At 36.1% G+C, this 23,402-nt stretch overlaps 1 protein-coding gene across 2 annotated transcripts; it reads right to left on the bottom strand.

Annotated features, from left to right (window-relative positions):
* Positions 1-316: 316 nt before the first annotated feature.
* On the bottom strand, positions 317-20,861 carry LOC115846368 (general transcription factor IIH subunit 2). Of its 2 annotated transcripts, none has more exons than XM_030845113.2 (16): positions 20,798-20,861; positions 18,092-18,179; positions 17,380-17,457; positions 17,020-17,056; positions 16,709-16,795; positions 15,626-15,676; positions 15,253-15,307; positions 11,582-11,687; positions 10,257-10,347; positions 10,004-10,091; positions 9,394-9,501; positions 7,558-7,621; positions 5,753-5,856; positions 5,083-5,185; positions 2,855-2,894; positions 317-1,058 (listed from the first exon to the last, which is right to left on the bottom strand). In XM_030845113.2, the coding sequence occupies exons 2-16, from the start codon at positions 18,145-18,147 to the stop codon at positions 939-941; spliced, it is 1,188 nt and encodes a 395-aa protein (XP_030700973.1). In that variant the 5' UTR covers positions 18,148-18,179; positions 20,798-20,861; the 3' UTR covers positions 317-938. The 2 variants fall into 2 exon arrangements, with proteins under 2 accessions (XP_030700973.1, XP_060151851.1); XM_060295868.1 differs by having other exon boundaries at positions 20,751-20,803.
* Between the last annotated feature and the right edge of the window lie 2,541 nt (positions 20,862-23,402).

Below are 23,402 nucleotides of genomic sequence, written 5' to 3'. Positions count from 1 at the left end.
TCTGATTATGTTAAAGGCATCTCCTTCAAGCCACTGATACCTCTGTGGACAGAGCAAAAGGAAAGAAGACAGCAGTTAATTTGGTTACCTAGAGCCGAAGTCTGTTTACTTGTAAAGAACCATTTGGGTCTAGGCGCAAAGAGTATGACTCTTGGGAGAAAGATCTGTACTTTGGTCAAATTATGTCTTAGTGTGTGTGTGCACACATGTGTTGTTAAAAATACATAATTCTTTCTAATAACCTATAAGGGAAAATAATCTGAAAAAGAATATGTATATATATATATATATATATATATATTAAAAAAAAACTGAAAATAATGCATATTCCTGGGCTTCCTCCAAGATTTATTGAATAGACTCTCCAGGGTGGGATTACATTTTCTTTACTGATAACATTCTTCACTAAGAATTGTTATTTATAAAATCATGAATATCATAGTTAAACTCAATCTAGAGTGACTAAAGTTCATAGATTTAAAATAAACATACCTTTGCTATGGAAACCTGATTCACTCTCAGAAGGGTATATCCTAGAGAGAGTCCTGCCTATAACAGTATATCTTCATTGAACCTGACACATAGACCTCATCATACATTCTCACCTACATTTTTCTGATGACCCAGGGTAGGAAAGTTGAGGGGGATTAAGTTAAACAGTCCCTGGGTATGAACCCGAGTGAGGCTAACAAGGATAGTTCATTAACCTGAACTATAAAAGGTAAGCCAGTCTCAGATAACAAACCACCAAAATGGTGGTATTAGATATACACCATTAAGTAAATACTTTACCAATCATTACAGAGGAAGCTTTAAAGTAATAGGTTTCTTAGACTTTCCTTTCGAACTGTTCTTCACTGGAGTTTCTTCTAAAGAATCATTTTATTTACAGTCGCAAATGTCTTTTTAACACATTCAATGTGTATTATATGCTGGAATCAAATAGCTGAAGGAGCTGGAATCTTATGAATACAGCCAGGACAACAATGGAGAGAGTCATGAACAAAAATATCACAGTCCACACAAAAAACATTTTGGCACACAGTGCAAACATAGACCTGCAGTGAAAAGAAGAAAACTAAATTTAAAAAGTAGTTTCCAAAAGTTAGGTACAGCATAGTTAGAAGACATTCAAGTTGCTTTGCTCTTTTATATCTCTTATCACTTTTTCCCTACTCACCTACCAACTTTATTAGTTCCAATGTACTATATATTCTCAAATAGAAGGCAATTAATTTCTTCCAAAAAAGTACTCCTTAGAAATGAGGGAAGGGGCTTCTCTGGTGGCTCAGTGGTTAAGAATCCGCCTGCCAATGCAGGGGGCATGGGTTCAATCCCTGGTCCATGGAAGATCCCACATGCTGCGAGCAACTAAGCCCGTGTGCCACAGTTACTGAGCCTGAACTCTGGAGCCCACGAGACACAACTACTGAAGCCCATGCGCCTAGAACCCGTACTCTGCAACAAGAGAAGACACCGCAATGAGAAGCCCGTGCACCGCAACGAAGAGTAGCCCCTGCTCATTGCAACTAGAGAAAGCCTGCGCACAGCAACAAAGACCCAATGCAGCCAAAAATAAATAAATGAGATAAATAAATTTATAAAAGAAAAAAAAAGAAATGAGGGAATAACTTCGTTTTTGAGTCCTTAAAGTCCCCTGGGGACTTCCCTGGTGGCGCAGTGGTTAAGAATCTGCCTGCCAGTGCAGGGGACACTGGTTCAAGCCCTGGTCTGGGAAGATCCCACATGCCGCAGAGCAACTAAGCCCGTGTGCCACAACCACTGAGCCTGCGCTCTAGAGCCCGCGAACCACAACTACTGAGCCCGTGCACCACAACGACTAAAGCCCGCACGCCTAGAGCCCGTGCTCTACAACAAGAGAAGACACCGCAATGAGAAGCCCTCGCACTGCAACAAAGAACAGCCCCCACTCATCACAACTAGAGAAAGCCCACGCACAGCAGCAAAGACCCAATGCAGCCAAAAATAAATAAAAATAAGATAAATTTATTTAAAATAGATGGTGTCTTCTTAAAAACTTTCAAATGAGTCAAATAGTGGTTCTAGTGAGGATGCAGCTACTGATGTCAAAGAGGCATGTAAAACTTAATAAAATTGTTTTTTTAATTGTTTTTTTATATATATATTTGGTTTTTTGGGGGGTTTTTTTGGCATGCCTCAAGGCTTGTGGGATCTCAGTTCCCCAACCAGGGATTGAACCTGGGCCACGGCAGTGAAAGCACCGAATCCTAATCACTAGACCACCAGGAAACTCCAATACAACTGTTTTATGAAATGTGAGAGTAGAATAAAACAAGCCATCCTTTCAACTAATATTTGATATAGTTTATAAAGTATAGTTTTAAATATGGACATGTAACTAAATTAACAAAAAATTAAAACTAGACAGTGATCTATCTTATTTGCAACTTTATATAAGTTTATATGTTCAAATTGGCCCCATCGAAATTTTAAAAAATATTTTCTCAGTGGCACAATGGGGGAATAACCTTTGGTCTGCGGTCACCTTAAATGGTAACTTCAAAATAAGTTATGAGTGCCTAAAGTACAACATGGAGAAAAAAACTTTTAGTATTTCCAAACTAGTATTTCAGTATTTCAGTTTAGCTTACAAACTGAAAAAAAGTACTAAAATATCTTTATAGCAAAATTAGAATGCAGAATTACAAAACAACTGTTTGTAATAGCTCCCATTTTATCTCTACCTACTGTTATACTTCTAAGGAATAACCTGATATGAGCCTGGTCTTTAACAATCTATTGAAAACTTATAATACTATTTCCTCAATATTTATTGTACAATACTTAATATTTACAAAGCATATGAACTTACATGTTGGTCTTTCAATTCCCCCTGACAGGCATAACAAAATCTGAAAAAGAAAGTTTAAGAATCATTTTGTTAAGGACTCACTCATTAAAATAGCTCAGGAAAATTTCAACAAGAATTCTCTTACTAATAAGTACAGTTGACCCTTGAACAACACGCAGGCTAGGGGTACCAATCCCCGAGGTCAAAAATCCGAGTATAACTTTACAGTTGGCCCTCTGGCTCTCTGACCCTCCATATCAGCAGTTCCACATCCGAGGATTCAATCAACTGTGGATCATGTACTGTAGTATGTATTTATGGAAAAAATCTACAAGTATGTGGACCCTTGCAGTTCAAATCCGTGTTGTTCAAGGGTCAACTGTAATTATCTTTACATATGATTTTTAGGAGAAAGAATTAAGAATACCAGTAATTTAAGAAAATTCCACAGTAAATCCCAAGGTCATCTGACAGCTTAAAATCTTCCTTAAACAAATTTTATTTTATTTTCATCAAGGTTAAATATGAGTATGATTTCTCAGCTTGTATTCTGCAAGGGAATTAAGACCTACAGAAAATGATTTGCATGATTATTTTTCAACTTTCCCAAAGACAGCAGACAGCTGGTACAAGTCTAGATGGATAGAAGTTAATTTATCATAAAAATGGATGCCTAAGGGCTTAATTTTCAAGGAATGGTTTAAAGAATTAAAAGTTCTCAAAATTTATTACAAAAGAGAGCAGTTCTGTCCCTACCCACCCCCACTTCATTTCCAGAGCAAATGCTCATAGTGCTACCTCTTGGTTTTTTTCCATAGGCCATTGGCTATGATCCTGCCACTACAGAAGATGAGATTTTAATTCTCTTTCAACTATCTTGAACCAATAGCAATGGGTACACATAACTACATAGAAAGAATTGAGAATGACATTTGTTAAGTCATTTTGGATAGAACAATATTAAATGTTTAGTTTATTATGACTACATAGACATATTCATCTGAGCCATGCCATACAAATTTTCCTCTCTGTAAAACACTTTCTCCTGGAGTTAATAACTGCATTGTTATTCATAAGCTTAACTTTTCTAATTACCACTAACTCAGCCCCAACCAATCCCTGAGAAGTCTGAATATCCTCTTGTTATGTTCAGCTACATCAGGAATTCTATAGTTTCCATCCTCTGGTGACATCTCTCCTGGAGCATTCTGACCTTCTCCAAACTAGACTGACTGTTCTCCATATCTGACATACAAGTGTCATTCTAGGACGTCATCCTACAGCTTTCTTTAGCCACTTTTGAATTAGGTAAATATTCCTATTCTCTTTCATTCATTCTCTTTCTCAATTCTTTTGAATCATCTCTTCCACAGCTTCCCAAGAAAGTCTCTTGAGACCTTACAAGTCTGAAAATATCTTTATTGTACCTGCATATTTTTTTTTGGCTGCACTGCGCGTCATGTAGGAACTTAGTTCCCTGACCAGAGATCAAACCCACACCCCCTGCATTGGAAGCACGGAGTCTTAACCACTGGACTGCCAGGGAAGTTCCTATTCTACCTACATTTAAATACCTTGGCTAGGTATATAATTCAGGTTGGTAATAATTCTTATTCCAAATTTTGAAGGAAATTGCTCCCTGTCAGCATCCAGTGTTGCTCACAAGAAGCCAAACAATTTTAATTCCAGGTCATGTGACCCAATTCTCCCTCTCCAGAAATGTTTAGGGTTAGTATTTTGCTGTGTATTCTGAAATTTCACAATGATACACTTTAGTGCAGGTCTGCCTTCAATATGTCAGGCACTTGACAGTCCCTTTCTATCTAGAAATTTTTTTCCTTCGACAGCAGAAAATATCCTTGAATATTTCTTTCATACTCTTCATTTGATCTTTTCTTTATTTTTTATATTATTTTGATATTAGGCCTTCTGGATAAATCTTCCAGTTTTACACCATGGAAATCAGCAAATGCTACAAATCGGGGCTTTTTTGTTTTTGTTTTTGGAGAGCTGATTTACCAACATACCACCACTCTTACTACACATAGATGGGTTTAGGGAAATTAACAGATCTCCGGAGATCCAGATCTGTTTAAAGAATCATTTCAGTCATAAACAAGGCATTCTACATCTCATTTTCTATATTAGCAGTAATCGTGACCAAGTGAATATGACTCTTTTTAATGTAGTAACAATATATTCAAACATTACCACTTGTAACAGATACAAATTACTCAAAACTCATATACCTTTCTCCATTATGTTCTTCCAGGGGAATATCCTGAAAAGCATCCAAAGGAAATAAGTGATGGTAAGACCGTGCCAAGTGGGGAGCAGACACCAAAGTAAGACCTAACACATAAAGCAGAAAGACATATTTAATAACCCAAACCTCATAAAGATGATGGCTGACATGTCAAATGATATAACTTAGACTAAATATTTTCAAGTTCTTTTTTTTTAGGATTGCAGGCATTCATTTCTTTAGTTTACCTATGGCCATAAAAGGAGACTCAGGATGGAGTCTTAGTTCTGCCACTAAGTATGTGACCTCTCTTGGCATATTTCCTTACTTATAAATTAAATAAAATTCTACAATTCTGTTACTTTAACTTCTCATTCTCCTTATATATATTTATTTTATGAAGAGCTGCAAAAACATCTACTAGATCTACTGCACTGCCTTTAAAGAACATAATTTTTTTCAGAAAGAGAATTAGGAAACTCTTTTAGAATGCCATGTTTATTTTTAAAAATGGAGTACTAAGCACACAATGAAAAAAAGTAATCTATGTCTTTTTTCACAGATTAAATCCAGAAACATAGGCAGAGCTTAATATTTATATTTATTTTAATAGCAATATAGGTAAGAAATTATTCAAGATTAATTTACTGGATCATGAACAGTTGGTTTCTTACCACAGATTTTACATTCAACAGGAAGCTCACAGTACTTTGCCCGGCACTGTGGGCAGAAATAGCCTCCTAATGTAAGTCCTGGCTCAGTGTTGCTATCCAGATGCCTGTGGGGGGAAACATTACTTTTTAAAAAGTGATATATAAAGATGTGAGCAGTTAGAGCAAAAGCCACTCTGATTTTAAAACCTTCAAGTTGTTTCACTGCTCACTTACACTCTGTTCATTTTTGTCTTTTTTTTCCTCTCTGCATTTTGTTTTGAATAGTTTCCATTAATGTCTTTGAATTCACTCACCTTCTCTTCTTCAGTGACTAATCTGCTGTTAATCCTAATCCATCTTATTTTTCATCTAAAACACTGTATTCTTCATCTCTAGAAATTTGATTGGGGTCCTTTTTCTATCTTCCATATCTCCTATCATACTCATGTACTCCTCAACTTTCCTGAGCATATGAAGTATATTTACAATAATTATTTTAACACCAAACCTATTACTTCTATCAACTGTGTTATTTCTGGATATGTTTCCATTCTACGATTTTTCTCCTTGTTATGGGTCATACTTTCCTACTTCTTTGCATGACTGGCAATTTTTGATTGGTTGCCAGATATTGTGAATTTTGCTCTGTTTTGGGTGCTGGATTTTTTTTTGCATTGCCTTAAATACACTGTGGCTTTTTCTGGAATATACTTAAGTAACTGTGAAATAGTATGATGCCAAGACTTGCTTTTAAGTTTGTTAGGCTGTCCAGAACAGCTGCTAGTCTAGAGTTAACTTGGTTTCATTACTGTGGACTCTATTCAATGCCTGCGGTGTTAAGAGGCCTTTCCACACTGACTGGTGGTAACATGAACTACTCCCTGCCCCATGTGAGCTCTAGGGATTGTTCTGCTGCTCCTCTCCAGTTCTTTCCCTGGCCTCCAGGAGATTCCCGGCAGGAATGTACAGATCAACACTCATTTAATGACTCACGGGGAGCTTCAGAGGAAGCTCTCCAGAGCTCTCTGTGCAGCTCTTTACTCTCGAGTACTCTGCCCTGCAAAATGGTAGCTGCTTCCACCCCCCGCCCCCCAAACTCTGAACTTTGTTTCTGAACGGAGCAAAACCTCCTGGTTCTGTGTGGGTCTTCCCTCCCTGCACAGCAGCCTGGAAATCCTCTCTAGGCAGTAAGCTGCAATCATAGGGCCCACCTCATTTGTTTCTCGTCTTGCAGGGATCATTATCTGCACTGCCTGTTGTCCAATGTACGAAAAACACAGTTTTGTATATTTTGTTTGGTTTTCTGCAAGGAGACAGAAGTGTAAATCTAGTCCCTATTACACTTTTATAGCTAAAGACAGTAGTCTTATTTATGAGTTTTAAGAATTACTTTCTTAAACTTACTTTTATTTTATAATTATGTAAAATGTAAAGCTCCAAAGTTAAAACAAGTTATATGCAGAAAAGTCTAGGATCTATCTCTTTGCCTTTCTCCACACATTGCATTAGTAAACATTTTTTTAGCTTTTACTTTTTGGTTTCATTACTATTTTTATTATTAATATAAACAAGTATGTGTATCTACTCAAACCTCCACCCTCTTCTTAGATGATCGGTAGCACACTATACACTTTTCTCTACCTTACTGTTTTACTTAGTAATATTACAGGAGTATATATAGTTTTCACTCCTTTTTACAGCTACATAGAAAGTAATCTTCTACAAAAGCCATTACATTTCAAGTCCATCTTTTAAATTTATAACTTACAGGAAGGACTTAACAATGTAAAAACATTATCACGGACAATTTCAAGGTTTTTACTTACGCCATACTGAAAGAGGGTTTTGCATCCTGATCAGACAGAGAAGCAATGGTATGCTGAGGAAATCCTTCACAGAAGAAAATGTATTACTTTTTTTTCCTCAAGGAAACAGAAAAATTCTAGTAATAGAAACCTAAAAATGTTCCTACCAGAAAGCCCACTAAGTTGTGCAAAAGTTCTCTTTCCTGCCTTTTAGATATGTTTATTATAGCACGGTCAAGCTGACAGTAATTCCCAGTTTAAAAAAGAATTAATAGTAGAGGAAATGGGGGAAAGATCTGTCCATACATATGGCCTCAGATTCTAAAGTTCATATCCATATTTTCTAATTTAACAACGCTTAACACACACTGCTTTTTAAAAAGAAAATGTGTGTAATTTTTAAATACTTTCTGATATAACAGAGGAATCTATAATATAGTCTACTTTCATTTTATATAAGAACATACTTCTAGTTTAAAATTTTGGAATGTCCAAATCCATGCAGTCTATTTTCCATATATATTTTTAAATTCTGAAAACAAGTCTAAGAAAAGCAGAAACCATAAAAAAAGAAATTTCATTCTATATAAAAATTTTAAACCTATCTACATTTCAAAACAAATAAAAGTAAAGGAAAATGACCAACTGAAAAAACATTTGCATCAGGTGACTGAAAATGGGTTGATATTCCTAAATGGTTCTAATAAATCAATTTGGAGAATTATTATAAATTTAAAAATAACTTTAAGATAGGCTAAGGAAATGTATCAGTAAATCGAAAAGATTAGCCAACATAATATCTAAAATGTACTGAGTGTTTATATCAAGCATTACTCTAAATACTTGGTCTGTATTAACCCAATCCTTGCAACACACAATGAAACAGATACTAATATCATGTGAGATGAGGAAACAGGAAAGAGAGGTTGAACAGTACTATAAATAGCCAAAAACAAGGCAGAAAAGCATTCCATCTCACTGACAGTTTAAAAATGCATATTAAACAAGGAGTCTCTTTTTTTTTTTTTTTTTTTTTCTGGTACGTGGGCCTCTCACTGCTGTGGCCTCTCCCGCTGCGGAGCACAGGCTCGGGACGCGCAGGCCCAGCAGCCATGGCTCACGGGCCCAGCCGCTCCGCGGCATGTGAGATCTTCCCGGACCGGGGCACGAACGCGTGTCCCGTGCATCGGCAGGCGGACTCTCAACCACTGCACCACCAAGGAAGCCCCAGGAGTCTCTTTTTGTATTGAAAAAGCTGGGCTTTTTCAATTACAAATTACAAAATAGTTGGGCTTTTTCAATTTCAATTTACAAATAAATGTTTACTATAAAATAATAATTGTATAACACAGCTTTGATAAAACAGTACAGCAGATTTTATAGCTTTTTTGATTTCTTAATACAAGAATTTCTCTATAAACACAGTGTCTTTATACCTTTCTAACCTTAACAATTAAAAAAAAAAACAGTAGTGTTCCTTGAGTGACAGGACTACAAGTGAGTTTAATTTTCTTTTTACTTCTCTGTATTTCCCAAAATTGCTTCAACAGCATAATTTTCTCTAATTATAAAACATTTAAGTTAAATACAAGAAATTCTTAAACGTTAAAATAACTTGTACAAATGAGATAGAAAGTCTAGCTTGAGTCAAAATATATTTTTTTAAATGTCTATTTTAAAATAACACAAAACAGGGAATTCCCTGGCGGTCCAGTGGTTAGGACTTGGCACTTTCACTGCAGTGGCCCGGGTTCAACCCCAGGTTGGGGAACTATTTAAGATCCTGCAAGTGGTGCGGCCAAAAAGAAAATTAAAAATAAAAATTAATTAATTAAATAACACAAAATAAATACTTACCCATACGAATAAGTGAGCATTCAGAGCTTGAGCTAGCAGGAGGAGGACTAACATGATGTGTCAGCAATTCTTTGTAATGGCTTTCATCTAAAATAACATGGTATGTGCCTAACAAGACGAGAAGTAAAAGAGAAGAAACAACAGCTTTCCAGACATAAGAATGAACTGTAATTTCTATATAATTCTGTAAACGTTTTACCATCTGAAAATGTTCATTTTCAAAGTAAGTTCTTAAGTTAAATTATCATTTTTCAAAAACTTTATTTAAAACATCTCTAAATTGACTTCTCTAGGAATAACTGTAATTACAATTTAATTAAAGCCAAGTTACAAGTTCTTCACTAAGTATTAATATAGTAAAATTTCTAGCTTTTCAAGAGTTATAATGCTTCCTCTGAACACTGACATAACTACTGAAAATTCCTCGCATTCTGAGATGATATCTTATAGAATTGGTAATATATTTAATGTAACTACCCATATTTTGGACTTCAGCACATGAACTGATTTAAGTTTAACAGCTTAAAAAAACATATAAAAACATCCTAATTAATAGATTGTTACTTTACATAGTAATTATGAGTAAATACTGAAGATTCTAGATATATACCACCAGTTTCACGAGCAAGCACAGTGCAAACCCGAACCTCTGCAGACAATCCAATAACAGACACTCTAATTTTAGCTGCCTTTAGGGTCTTCGTAAAATCCAAGTAAATGGTGAGTTTTGAGGGAAGAAAAAAAATTGAATAATTAATGTGTTTGAAAAATAGAATGTTCTGAAAACTAGTAATAAATTCACTATAGAATTCTCTTTAGAGTTGTAACTTTGATTTTGATTATGAAGAAATTATTGGTTCTACCTTGATTAGATCATAGATATTAGATGGATCACAGGTTGTGAGACTGCTAAAGATGATTAGGACTTCTCTACTTGTATGTCCGGGCATGTGTCTAAAGAAAGATAAAAACCACTCCAATTAGGTATAACAAATTACACTAATAAAAAACTTAACTCAGAAACAATAGTACCCATGGTTTACACACTTAGACTGCAGAATAACCCCATTTATTTCAACATTACAAAGGAATGAATTGTGAGTATACTCTAAAAACCTTAATGCCAATTTTTCTAAAATTAGCTACACACTTAAAAAAAATTCATTGATTCACTTATTCATTCAATAAACATTTCTTGAATACTCTTTTAAGTTCTGGGGATAAAGTGATAAACAAGACCAACAAGGTTCCTGACATCATGAAGCTTACATTCTAATAGATTTGTTTCATACAAAGTCTAAAGTGTACATTGGAAAGTGTGACAATACCATAGGAATCAACTTTAAGGTGCATATGTGTGGCTTGAAAATAGTAACATACTTCTTTTTTAAAGACAATTTAATCTCATGTTGATTCAGTCATAATATTCATAAACAGTAATGTTTGTGTACCATTTAATTCAATGATGGTTTACGGGATTTTAAGATGTGATGAACTGTTCTCCTCTATACCAAATAGAAATTTCTATGCTTTTTGGAGCAACTTTATCAATTATTTATAGCTTTCCTGCTTATATTTTCATTGTTAGGCTCAGCTTTCACTTGTGGATGCTGCTGTTGTGCCTACCTTCACTATGTGTGTTACCTCCTTCTCATCTACTTCAAAACTAAAAAAGTATCATATAAAGGTATAAAAATCTGAGTCAGGACAGACTATCCAGGGATAAAATATATAAGCTTTAAATATATTGAATACTTTCTTTGGGGCTTTAACTATATTCCACATAGTTAAACTTGCTAGAAAAGTGCTATTAATTTATAGATGTATTACAAAATAAGTTAATAAAAACCAATGTACAACAAACTCAGTTATTATACCACATTAAATTCCACATACAATCAATTTTCAATAAAATATTTTTTATATTTCTTTTGTACTACTAATATTACTACAGCTTTAATTATATTTTTCTAAAACCTTTAAGGATATACCTCAGCAACTAAAATGTAAAATAAAAATTACTTACCAACACCATACTAAACATTATAAATGACATTACATATTTCTTTCAATAATGATTTCATTACAGCTGGGTTTATGGAGACGCATATTAACATATTATCATTTCAACTTAACTCATTCAAAAAACTTTGAAATAAATTATAAACAATAAGTGTAAAATACTAACTTTAGAGTCTGCATAGCCATGCTTAAGGAGTTATAAAGAGATGGCTCTCCATGGCAAGTCATATCTACAGCTTTCTTCAAAGATATTATGTGTTTCCTTGAGTTTCCTAAAATAGAAATGGAATAATCTACTTTTAATAAAAATAATCTATATATACTTTATATAAATTTACCTTTCTCCCAAATTTACATATCTATGATGTTAAACAGAATCCCTTTGATTTACATTTTTAGCAAGTTGCAATTTTTTTTGAATTTTTGAATTTTATTTTATTTATTTTTTATATAGCAGGTTCTTATCAGCAAGTTGCACTTTCATCAGAAATGTTTTGTTACATAGTCTCACTCGTACTGGAAAAACAGAATACAAATAATCTGTCTATTAGCACACATTTTAATAATATTAACCTAGAGTGCATATATTTTTACTCTTAATATTTCCTATTTCATCATTTTTAATACTAATATATGTTCACATTTTAACATCTCTGAAATCACGATGTGTCTTACAATCACTGGCAGCCAGGCAGCGTTTGTGACACAGCTGTCACTGCCTGCTCATGTGCAAACCTATGAATGCTGTTGATGTGTTGCTGCTTCAACTGTATCATGTGCATTGTTTGTGTTGTTCACGTTGAGTTTAACTGCGATTTAAAGTGTTTTTAGAAAGGCTAATACAGACGGTTATATTTTTATGTAGAAAGGCATGGAACAGAACAGTGAGGTGTAAATTTGTTATTGGTGAAGCAAAAACTCATTGATAGAAGAATGCCTGCAATTCCATTTTTTTCTTCAGGGGTAAAAAACAAGCACTTTATAAGACCCAAGAAAGAGGATTTCCACAAAGAGACAAAACTGTGTTACGTTGTTATTGAAATAACATCTGAAAAGACTGTCTGTCTCATGCTAAGCAATACAAATGAAGGGAAGAAAAACTGCCAAATTCTTTAGAATACTTGACAGGCATGTCAAACCACCAAGAAGCTGGTATGAACAATTCACATATCATTTGACATTGTATCAAAGGTTAATTGCTAGAGTGTTTCCTTCTTGATGGCTCATAAAATAAAGGTATCTTACAAATGACAGAATCTGAGATTCAATAAAATATGGTATTCTTCAGACATTTCCTCCTATTTCAACATTGTCTTCATATTAATTAACAACAATGAAACATCGAGTTTATCATATAGCAAACTACCTTCATACCACTGAACATTTAATTTCCAATTTGTCACTATTATAGTGAGTTGGCCAGAGTTCGTTCAGGTTTTTCTGTAACATCATCAGAAAACCCCGAACGAACTTTCTGGCCAACCCAATACATACCACTGCAGACAGTATATTTGTAGAGTGAGGCTTTTTCTTCTTTCATAACATTTCCTAAGTATACTCCAAGGAATGTTTTTTTTAATACCTTTTTTTTTCCCTCTTGGCCGTGCCACACGGCTTGCGGGATCTTAGTTCCCCGACCAGGGATTGAACCCGTGCCCTCAGCAATGAAAGTGCGGAGTCCTAACCACAGGACCACCAGGGAAGTCCTCCAAGGAACATTTTTATGGCTCTTTTCCAGAAAATGTTAAACAAATTAACCAGACTATCAGCATTATAAGTACCAGTTTCTCCATGGTTCAGCAAGCCATATATTGCTTTTGAAACTTCATTTTGGTCATTTAAAATATGTAAAATGTTGTTGAGTGGGCTTTTTTTTTTTTTTTAACACTAGTTTGGCTAAACTTTCTTTTTTAATAGTTATTTAATTCCTCTTTTTTTCTGGCATGCACTGTTTATCTTCTTTGCCCATACATCTACTTGGAGCTTCTTGGTGTTCTTATTTATTTGAATAAGCTTTAAAATATTAACCATTTGCCATAGTTAATATACAGTGGACCCTTGAACAGTAAGTGTTTGAATTATGTGGGTCTACTTATATGCAGATTTTTTTTCACTAAGTATGTGCTACAGTACTACATGATCTGCAGTTGGTTGAACTCACGGAGGTGGAACCACTGAAACAGAGCACCGACTGTAAAGTTATATGCAGATTTTCAACTGTGCAGAGGGTCAGCATTCCTAATTCTCAAGTTGTTCAAGGGTCAGCTATATACTGCAAGTATTTATTCTTGGAATCATAAAATTTTAGAAATGAAAAGTACCTAAGTCTAATTCCTTCATTTCATAACTAAGAAACAAATCTAATAAGTTAAGTGATTTGCCCAAAGACATATGCCTACCCAGTGGCAGGACCAACACTCAAAATCTTCTGGCTCTCTATCCACTTTTCTTTCTACCATAACATACAAAAAAATTTTTTATCTCCTACTGTGTTATGAGTATAGAAAAAAGCATACTTACGTTACTGTCAGTGTGGTTTATAGCAGTGATTCTGTTCAGAGGAAGAGAGGGTACTTTCAAGAGGCCTATAAGAATCACCAGAGGATTTTTCATCTCTGTGCACCCATAGAATATTACTATTAACTTGGGGTAGGGGGCATGCAAGAGGGTCGGCCCTACATCCTTTTCTTAGGGGAACCATCCTTCCTTCACTGTATAAGAATCCAGTTTAGACTACGTGGTTCAAATGGAACTTACCCTGCTTCTAACCTACTCCAGACACAGACATGTAATCCAGGCCTACCAACAAAATACTTCATTCCCTTGGCTACTTTGACAGCTCATGGATGTGCAGATCAGGCTACGGACTAGGAGGGTCATGTAGACTTGGGCTATTAATAGACATCTTTTCACCTCTCAGAAAACCTATCAGAGAATGAAGCCAGACAGAAACAACTATATGTGAAGTCAGCTCACCTTTCAACATGAGCCAGTAATTTCCCCTCTGCCCTTAAGCTAGTTTGTGATTTTCTGGATTACTTCCAACTGAGTTTCCTGGATGACCCCAGGCTAACATACACTTTACTACTTACTGCCATAATGAAAAATTACTAATGATGGAAGTGTGTCAATTTTATGTGTATTGGTGAGGATGAAAGGTTGAGAACCACATTTAAGGGACAGTGTATTTTACAGAAAATAAAATAGAATTAGTGATGTTAAGTTTGCAATGGCACATATACCAAAGCAAATAAAATCTGCCATTATTATCTCTTAAGAGAATAAAATTCAGTTAGGCATGTCATGCAAGCAGAAAATCTAATCACTAACGACTACAATTCAATTTTTATACTCTTTGTTCTTTAGAGGTTTACCTTTAAAAAATTAATTTTAAGATTAACTCTGAATGGTTAAAATAATTTTATCTTAATGCTTTCAGGATAAGAATAAACACATTTACATTCATTATAATACTATTCACGACTGTGCAGAACTCAATTTAAAAAAAAACAAATGAAAAAACAGAATTGAATTTAAAACAGGTCATTTTAGGGACTTCCCTGGCAGTCCAGTGGTTAAGACTGCGCTTCCATTGCAGGGGACACGGGTTTGATCGCTGGTTGGGGAACTAAGATCCCTCATGCCGCGTGGGCAACAAAACAAAAAAACAGGTCATTTTAGAGACCAAGAGTTTAATAGAGGGTTTTTTAAGTGTTTTACCTAAAGAGCCTGCAGAAAGGTTTCATTTTACTTATTAGGCAACCTTACAAACAGTGTTACAAGGTTGGGTAAATAAAGCCAAGTCCTTGAGTGCTATAAAGGTAATTTTATGCATACCTGAGAGTTCAGTCAGTTTTTCAGCTCTTTTACTCTTTGTTACAATTATTCCAATCTCAAAATAAAAACAAAAATGATTATTAATTTAACAAATTATTTCTTCTCGATAAGAATGTACGTAACTAAAATAAATGACTAATTTACAAAAGGAATAAGTAACATGAGAAATTTCTGATATAAACTGAGCTATGTGTTCACTGTACATTAACTTCTAGAGTTATCTTGCTTTTCATTGCTAAGTGTCCCAGAAACTTATACACGATCTGAATCACTTAATCACCAATAGAATATATGTACAATGTTTTAAAAAATAAATTATATTTGGCAATAATATCAGGATGCTAATTCTGAATTATATCACTTATCTACATACCTGACTAATAGGATTTTGATCAAAATATTCCTCTACGAAGTATTCCAACAACTGTTCAAAGAAAACAAAAAGGAAATACCAGATAAGGGCAAAACAACAACCACAGAAAACAGGTTTTGTGCAATCTTTTTTTTTTTAAATTAATTTATTTGTTTTTGGCTGCGTTGGGTCTTCATTGCTGCACGTGTGGTTTCTCTAGTTGCAGCGAGCAGGGGCTACTCTTTGTTGCGGTGCACAGGCTTCTCATTGTGGTGGCTTCTCTTGTTGTGGAGCACAGGCTCTAGGCACGTGGGCTTCAGTAGTTGTGGCACGCAGGCTTCAGTAGTTGTGGCTCGCAGGCTCTAGAGTGCAGGCTTCAGTAGTTGTGGCGCACAAATTTTGTTGCTCCACAGCATGTGGGATCTTCCTGGACCAGGGACTGAACCTGTGTCCCCTGCATTGGCAGGTGGATTCTTAACCACTGCACCACCAGGGAAGTCCCTGTGAAATCTATTTATGAAGCATTGTTTCTAATGATTTTTAAGTTTATAGATTTTCAAAAAATGTTCAGAAGTAAAAATATTAAATAAATAAAAAATAATAACTTTTGAAATATTAAATAAATAAAAATTAAAATATTAAATAAACCTGAATTTGAAACGGTAAGTGATGAGATAGGTTTGAGCTAGGCCTTAAAAGATGGAACCATTTGGACATATAAGACAGAAACAATCTAAACAAGGAAAAGATCCAATAAAGACAAACAGGAGAATAAGCAAAATTGAGCATGGGTTTTAATAAATTAGGAATAATCTGAATGTGTTTATAAGCTGAGAAGATTGATTCAAGTAAGTCAAAGGAGAATGAAGATTCAATAAAGAAAGGGATAACTGACAAAGCAAGATCCTAACACGGAGTGGAATTAAGGGCATAAATAATTAGCTATTTTGGTATACCATTTCTGTAAATGATCGGGTAGCACTTCTACTTAGCTATAGTTTGTATTAGCTCAAAAAAAAAAATTGCTTTCTTTAAAACCATTTCTTTTACAGAATTCAGCATCCTTCCTCACATGTAGTATAAATCAGAATAATTTTAGTATACCTTTAAAGTACATGTCAGTCTATTTGGCTTTAAATCCTGGTCTTCCATTGTTCTTGATCCATCTACTACCACATAAAGATGGCGCATCTACCAAAAAAAATCCCCCAAAACAAAACACAAATAAGAACAATTTTCAAATACATTTTTAATCAAGAACTAAAAATGTCATTTAGTATTCACATATCCTACACATATATTTTTAATATATTCCCTTAAAAAGTTTGTTTTTACTGTTGTTTATTCTATTAAGCCAGAATGTTTCTCTAACTCAAACTAGTCCTGTACCAGAAAAGGAAAAAAGAATAACATACCATTCCAAGTCGAACTTGTCCATGGTGCTCAAATACCCTGTTAAAATTATGCAAACATTTTAATGGAATACCATCTACTACCTGAAAAATCATTACAACTTTTCAACTAACCTGCATTTTTTTAGTGAAATAAATTATTAACTTATGGATGCATATAATTATGGGCATTTTGAACAGTCCCTGAAGATCAATTTCCCTGATGAGACTCTAGGTTGCTGGCTCCTTCCCCCTATTTAGAAGGCCACAAGTCAGTTTCCCTGAAACACAGCTCAAATGAAGTACCAAGGAGTGGCCATAAGTGGACAGAAACACCTAAAGGAATATATTTTACCTTTTGTAACACACACAAAGTTTACCTACCTTTTTCTCTTTGCTTTGAAGAGAATGTCTTCTATTGTAGCTTTAAGTGATCCTGATTCATCTTCTTTAAGAATCTCCCTGTAAGCAACAATTACTTGTTTGAAAAGATAAGCTAAAATTTTATCAACCCAAGAGAAATGAAAACATATGTCCACACGAAAATTTGCACCTGAATGTTCACAGCTGCATTATTCATAACAGCCAAAAATTATAAACAATCTAAATGTCCATCAAATGGTGAAAGGATAAATAAAAACATGGCATAAACATATAAACAGAATACTATTCAGCAATAAAAAGGAATGAATTACTGATTCATGCAACAACATGGATGAACTTGAAAACAGTATGTTCAGTTAAAGAAGTCAGACACAACTGACCACATATTATATGATTACATTTACATGAAATGTCCAGAAAGGGCAAATCTAGAGAAACAGAAAGCACACAGTAGTTGCCTAGGACTGGAGGTGGACATGGAATTAATTGTAAATGGACATGAGGGATATTACTGGGGTGGTAAAAATGTTCTAAAACTGATTTATGTTGATGATTGCACAATCCAGTAAATTTTCTAAAAATCATTGAATTATACATAAGAAACAGGTGAATGTTAACATGTGTAAAATATACTTCAAAAAAGTTGTAAAAACAAAAACAAAACCCAAAACAACATCTAAAAGGGAAGGGAAAGTAATAATGCCCTACTTACCATGTTCTTTCATAGCCTCCTTCCCATCGCTTAGTTCTTTCAGGCTCTTCATCCATTTTTTTCTTACTGTATTGTATTATTCAATATTCTGTAAAAAAAAAATCATTAGATTGTGAATTGATTAAAGATGTTTGTCACCAAATGCAAACAATTAAATCTGAAAAGTAAAGAGCGGGAAGTAAACATACAAAGTAAAAAAAAAAAAACTCAGAATGCAAAATCATCTTATTTTTTGCAATTTATTCAATAATTGTAGCTGAATGAAAAATACTTTGAAATCTTCATGGAACTCTTTTCCCATCTCCAAGAAAGAATACGAATAATTATGCACAAATTTGGCACCACCACAAATAAGCATCTCTTTACAATTAAAAAAAAACCCAAAATGTATTAAAGATGTGTCATAGGACAGAACCATAGAATTATGAGAAGTGGGTACAGGTGTAGATGAAACATGAGCCACAACTGCTGCTTATTACAGCTGAGTGCTGAATACATGGCGATTCACTGTACTATCCTTCTACCTTTGGGTTTGTGTGAATTTTCTCATAATCAAGTTTTTAAATGAAATTTATTATTATTCATAAATGATAAATGCTTATGGCTCATAATTTTTTTAAAAAATACAATATTAAACCTACACTATAACCCCAACTATTAAAAGAAAAAGGAAATATTTAGTAATTCAATAAATAGGACAAATGGTTTTGATGGATGTTACGATTAAGGATGATTGGTTTTTTGCTTCTTTATTCTTTTCTGTATTTTCATATTTTCAATATGAACATGTATTTCTTTAATAATCAGGGATACCCCACCTTGATTTTGATCTCAACTAATTTATTTTAAATTTTATTTAATTATTTAATAATTTCATTATTATTTAAATAATTTTGGTAAGCGTTTGGAAAGGAACTTTATACATTAGCTCAGGCTGTCTCAAGAGGGAGGCTATAATGGAAACTCTGTACTTTTCTGTTTTTGCAACTTTTCTGTAAATCTAAAATTATTTCAAAGTTAAAAATTTAAAACATTTGCATTTTGTTTTGTCTGGATTTCACATGTTATTTTAGAAAAAAAGATCATAGGATTTGAAAAAATAATAATCAGGAATAAAATTGGTGTTGGGAGTACTCTATTAACCATAACCAAGTAATAAACACCCCCGTCACATCCACACCTCCACCCTCCCCAATGGAATCTCCCTCCCCATTCTACATTCTCACTTTCAACTTCCTTCTACCATAGATGAAAGATCAAAGGAATCCTAAGTGCCAAGACATTAAGGACAAAACAAATCCCATCATTGGCAGGGGCAAAGATTAATTTTTGTGATGAGGACAATAACCAAGACCTCAACCTCATTTATTTCATTTTTCCTATAGAAAAATATACTTAAAAATCTAAATATATATTGATTTTTATAAATGGACTTCTGGAATTAAAACCTATTGACAAGTTTAAGACTGCTTTTATGGCATCACCGCTTTCTCTGGCACCTGCTACAATCAGATATTATTTGCTAAAGTTCTGTGTGTCTCTCACTGAATTAACAAGCCACTCCCTGGCGCTGGAAGAGATTCATTTGTTTCAGGATATCAGGTGATCCACTTTAGTATCCTGAAATAACAAGAAGTGCATTAATTCTGACATCAGTGCTATTTCAACACACCATGTTGGTGCCTTGTAGGTTTAATGAGTGTAGTAACACAGCATACAGTGACTAAATTGAACATTTTGATCTTCCATGGAGGTGTTTTTGTATTTATCATGAATGTCAAAAATCAAAAGCTTAAATTCTTAAAGAGGTGGCTACTGCCATCCATCACATCAATATTTAAACTGTATTTTATTTTTATTTTATTACTTTTAATTCTCTGAAAGTTCAGAAACAAAGTGAGAACTATATGAGCAGAAGCTGCAAGCAGGACCACCTCTGGCTCACTGCATACAAGGACTTCTGAATTCGAACTGTCTGCAATGGGAAATTACAGGGATAGGACAGAGATATTAAGATCCCCATAACTGCAGATGTTCAAAGGGAAGCTGGATGTTTACAATGCATGCAGTTAATAGAGAAGGGATTTATGCAACCTGGAGGAAAATGTACTTGGTAACCTCTTAGGTCAGCATCTCCAACTGCCTATGACTGCCCAATATTCCATCTTCTTACAAATATCGCTGGGAATCCAACCCCAGGAAAGCCACTTCCCCCTGGGGAAGCCTGGTGGTATGATTCCTTCACATGAGCTCAGAAAGCTACACGTAAACAAATGAGATCTGCACCACACATCGCAATTTATGAAGCTTTCCCTCACACCTAACCCTGCCAAGCGCTGTGCGACAGGCAAGGGTGATAACTGTCCTGCTTTTCAGGTGTGGAACTCAAGGGTCAGAGGCTGGTAACTCTATTGAGGCCACACAGCTGGAGGCTGGTGACGAGCTAGAACCCAGGACCACAAGTCCCCAAACTCGCGCCCTGCCTTAGGGCAGGAGAGCCACTCTCCACACTGCTGCCCCAGATGCTTCTATGCAGCTCCCTAGACGGAATTTGCCCTCCTCCCCCTCCCACACATCCTCATTCCCTGCGAGGCGGTTCTGGGCCATTCAATCCCCGCTTCCAGCCGCGCAGCCCCTCCCGCTGCCACACTTCCCAGACCTCGGATCCACGCCTCGGCTCCATGCAAACCTTTACCGCGGCCTCACCTGTCCTGCTGAAGGCCGCTCTGCCGGAAGCTCTGCACAATTTGCTCTGAGGGCGCCGCCGAAGTCCTTCCGCCGCGCACGGTGGCGACGCGCAAACGTTCCGGCTGCTGGGAACGGTGGTGGCCGGAGCGCGGCGCTCGCAGGCCGGAGCAACCTTGTTGACTTCGCGGGGAGGGACGTCCTGCTTCCTTCCAGCTCTTCGCAAGGAGGCGGGAAGAGTGGCCATTCTCTCTTGAAAAGTTGGAGGCCTGGTAGCCGTCCATCCGGCATCTGAGAATTGATTTTATTATTTACAAAAGGTTAGCGTGAAGGACTCTGACCACATCAGTAGCCTCAGCTGAGCCAGCTTGCTGTGCAGCGGTTTTCCCGGACTGCTCTGCTGCTCCTGCTAAATGACACAAATATTTATTGAGCACCTATTTGGGGCCTGGTACATTTCTAAGCACTGAGGAAATAGAGATGAAAAACTGACAAAAATCCTTGCCCTCATGACAGTTATGAAGAAAAACATACTGTATCAAATGGTGATTGTGCCATAGAGAAAAATTAAGCATGGAAGGGGGAAAGTGTGTGGTTTAAAATAGGTGGTCAGGGGACTTCCCTGGTGGTCCGGTGGTTAAGACTTTCACTGCAGGGTTCACAGGTTCGACCCCTGGTGGGGGAAATAAGATCCCGCATGCCAAGAAGACAGTCGAACCATGACCAGAATGAGGGAGGGAGTTAACCGTGCTGATACTTAGGGAAAGATTTCTCCAGGGAAAGGGAGCTGCAAGTACAAAGGCCCCTGGGGTGGAAGCACATTGGTGTGTTTGAGCGACGGTATGAGCAAGCAGGGGATGAGTGGTGGCAACTGAAATCAGAAGTGCGGGTCTCGAAGCACTGTCAGAACTTTGAAGGGATGATGATGGCTTGGACTAGCATAGTATGGCAGTGCAGCTAGTGAAAAACGGCTGGATTCTCAATCTTGTCAATAGACTGGATGTTTGTTATGGAAAAAAAATCAGTGACTCCAAAGTTTGTTGCTGAGCAGCTGAGAGGCTGGAGTTGCAATTACTGAGAGGGTGGGGGGTTGGTAAGATCAGTTCAATTTTGAACAAGTTGTTTGAGATATCTGCTAATACACACAGAATTACTAGCATTTCCCATACCTGAGAAATGGAGAGGCAAGGCACCGCAGAGCCTCAGAAAAGGATTATGCCCAGGAAAAGGAGAAAGGAACTGCCGGAACCTCTCTGGTTCCCCATCATCGCACGCTTCCCCTCTGTTGCCTATATTGTTTTGTTGGTACTAAAATCTTTCCATGTATTCTTCCCCCTCAAAAACATAAACAGAAGCCATCCTGCACAGTAGTGGAAAGAACAGACCTGAATTAAAAATCAGGCTCTGCCACACTAGCTGGGTGACCTGAAGCAAGTCACAACCCAAGTCTGATCTATAAGATGGGATTATTTCCACCTACCCTACAGGGCTTGCACATCACATCTTCGCAACTCCATAACCAGGTCCTTTTATTTCTCCCCAGAAGACAAGGTCTCACTGTTTAGTTCTGATGTTGTCTTTGCAAGGTGAGGAGGGGAAATTAGCATTGCTGATTCCCAGTGCCAGTTGGCTTCCATTTTTGCCTCCCCTACATCTTTGACTCCTTTACAGGACTCACACACAAACTCCACCCTTTTTCCTTTTACTTCCTTCCTAGTATCCCCTCTTCCTCCCTCCCTTCCTTCCAGAAACTCACTTTTCTTTCCTTCTGTTCTGATTAGCCATTCTGTTCCAAGACAGGACTCACACCTATAGAACAAACAGCTACAACCCCAAGCCCCAAGTTTCTCATTTATGTTTACTACCCACCTGTCTGGGAAGACTTTGTGGAAAAACAGAAAAAGGACAGAGGACTCCCCAATGAATTTAAATTAAAGCATATCTGTGGACTGGAGGCCGAATCATTCAAGCTTTTCCCAACTCTCCTCTGAATATATGTCTCAGATCTTGAGTCAAGTAGGAATGGTACTAAGGCAAAACAAAACAAAAATGCATAAATCCATGGTGATCTTTTGCCATTATTATGACCGACACAATATTTTAATTGCTTACAAAGTGGTAGAATAAAGAAATGATATAACCTAGTCAAACGTTTCAATTTGTAAAACTAAGCAACAACTATAAAGAATGGAACAATCTGTTCTCTGCCCATGGGTGGCTGGACACAATCCAGAGAGTTAGGAAATTCACAAACAGCTCAGCCAGTGGAATCAAGCCGAAATTCAAAGTGTACAACTTCTCAGACTGGGAGAGATGAGCTTGCCTATTGCAATACCTTTAGATGGAACCTCAATCATTCGAGCCTTCATTAAAACCCTCCAGAATTGCCTATAAGAGTATCTGATAATCTTTAACTTGATATGTAAACTCTATACTATCTGTTCAAGCATTTGTTCATTATCTATGAGTTATCACAATGCCAAACATAAGGGAATTATCTGCCTAAAACTAAAAAGAATTTACACCATAAAGCTGTACCCAGCACACACCAAACATATGGGATTGGGATGATACATGTACTTTTAAAACCCAGTTTGCTTTTAAAAACTTGTTTTCACCATTTGGC

Source organism: Globicephala melas, chromosome 3 (genome assembly GCF_963455315.2).
Source record: "Globicephala melas chromosome 3, mGloMel1.2, whole genome shotgun sequence".
Classification (NCBI taxonomy): Eukaryota; Metazoa; Chordata; class Mammalia; order Artiodactyla; family Delphinidae; genus Globicephala; species Globicephala melas.
Note: the sequence above shows the minus strand (reverse complement) of the source record. Positions and strands in the feature narration are given on the sequence as shown.

What these genes read in the sequence shown, in the direction of transcription:
- LOC115846368 (XM_030845113.2), bottom strand. Translation starts at nt 18,147, where the DNA reads ATGGATGAAGAGCCTGAAAGAACTAAGCGATGGGAAGGAGGCTATGAA. An exon ending in GACTGACATGTACTTTAAAG is followed by an intron (nt 15,677 to 16,708) that starts GTATACTAAAAT and finishes TTCTTTGAACAG; the next exon opens with TTGTTGGAATACTTCGTAGA. An exon ending in ATATCTATGATCTAATCAAG is followed by an intron (nt 10,092 to 10,256) that starts GTAGAACCAATA and finishes GATTTTACGAAG; the next exon opens with ACCCTAAAGGCAGCTAAAAT.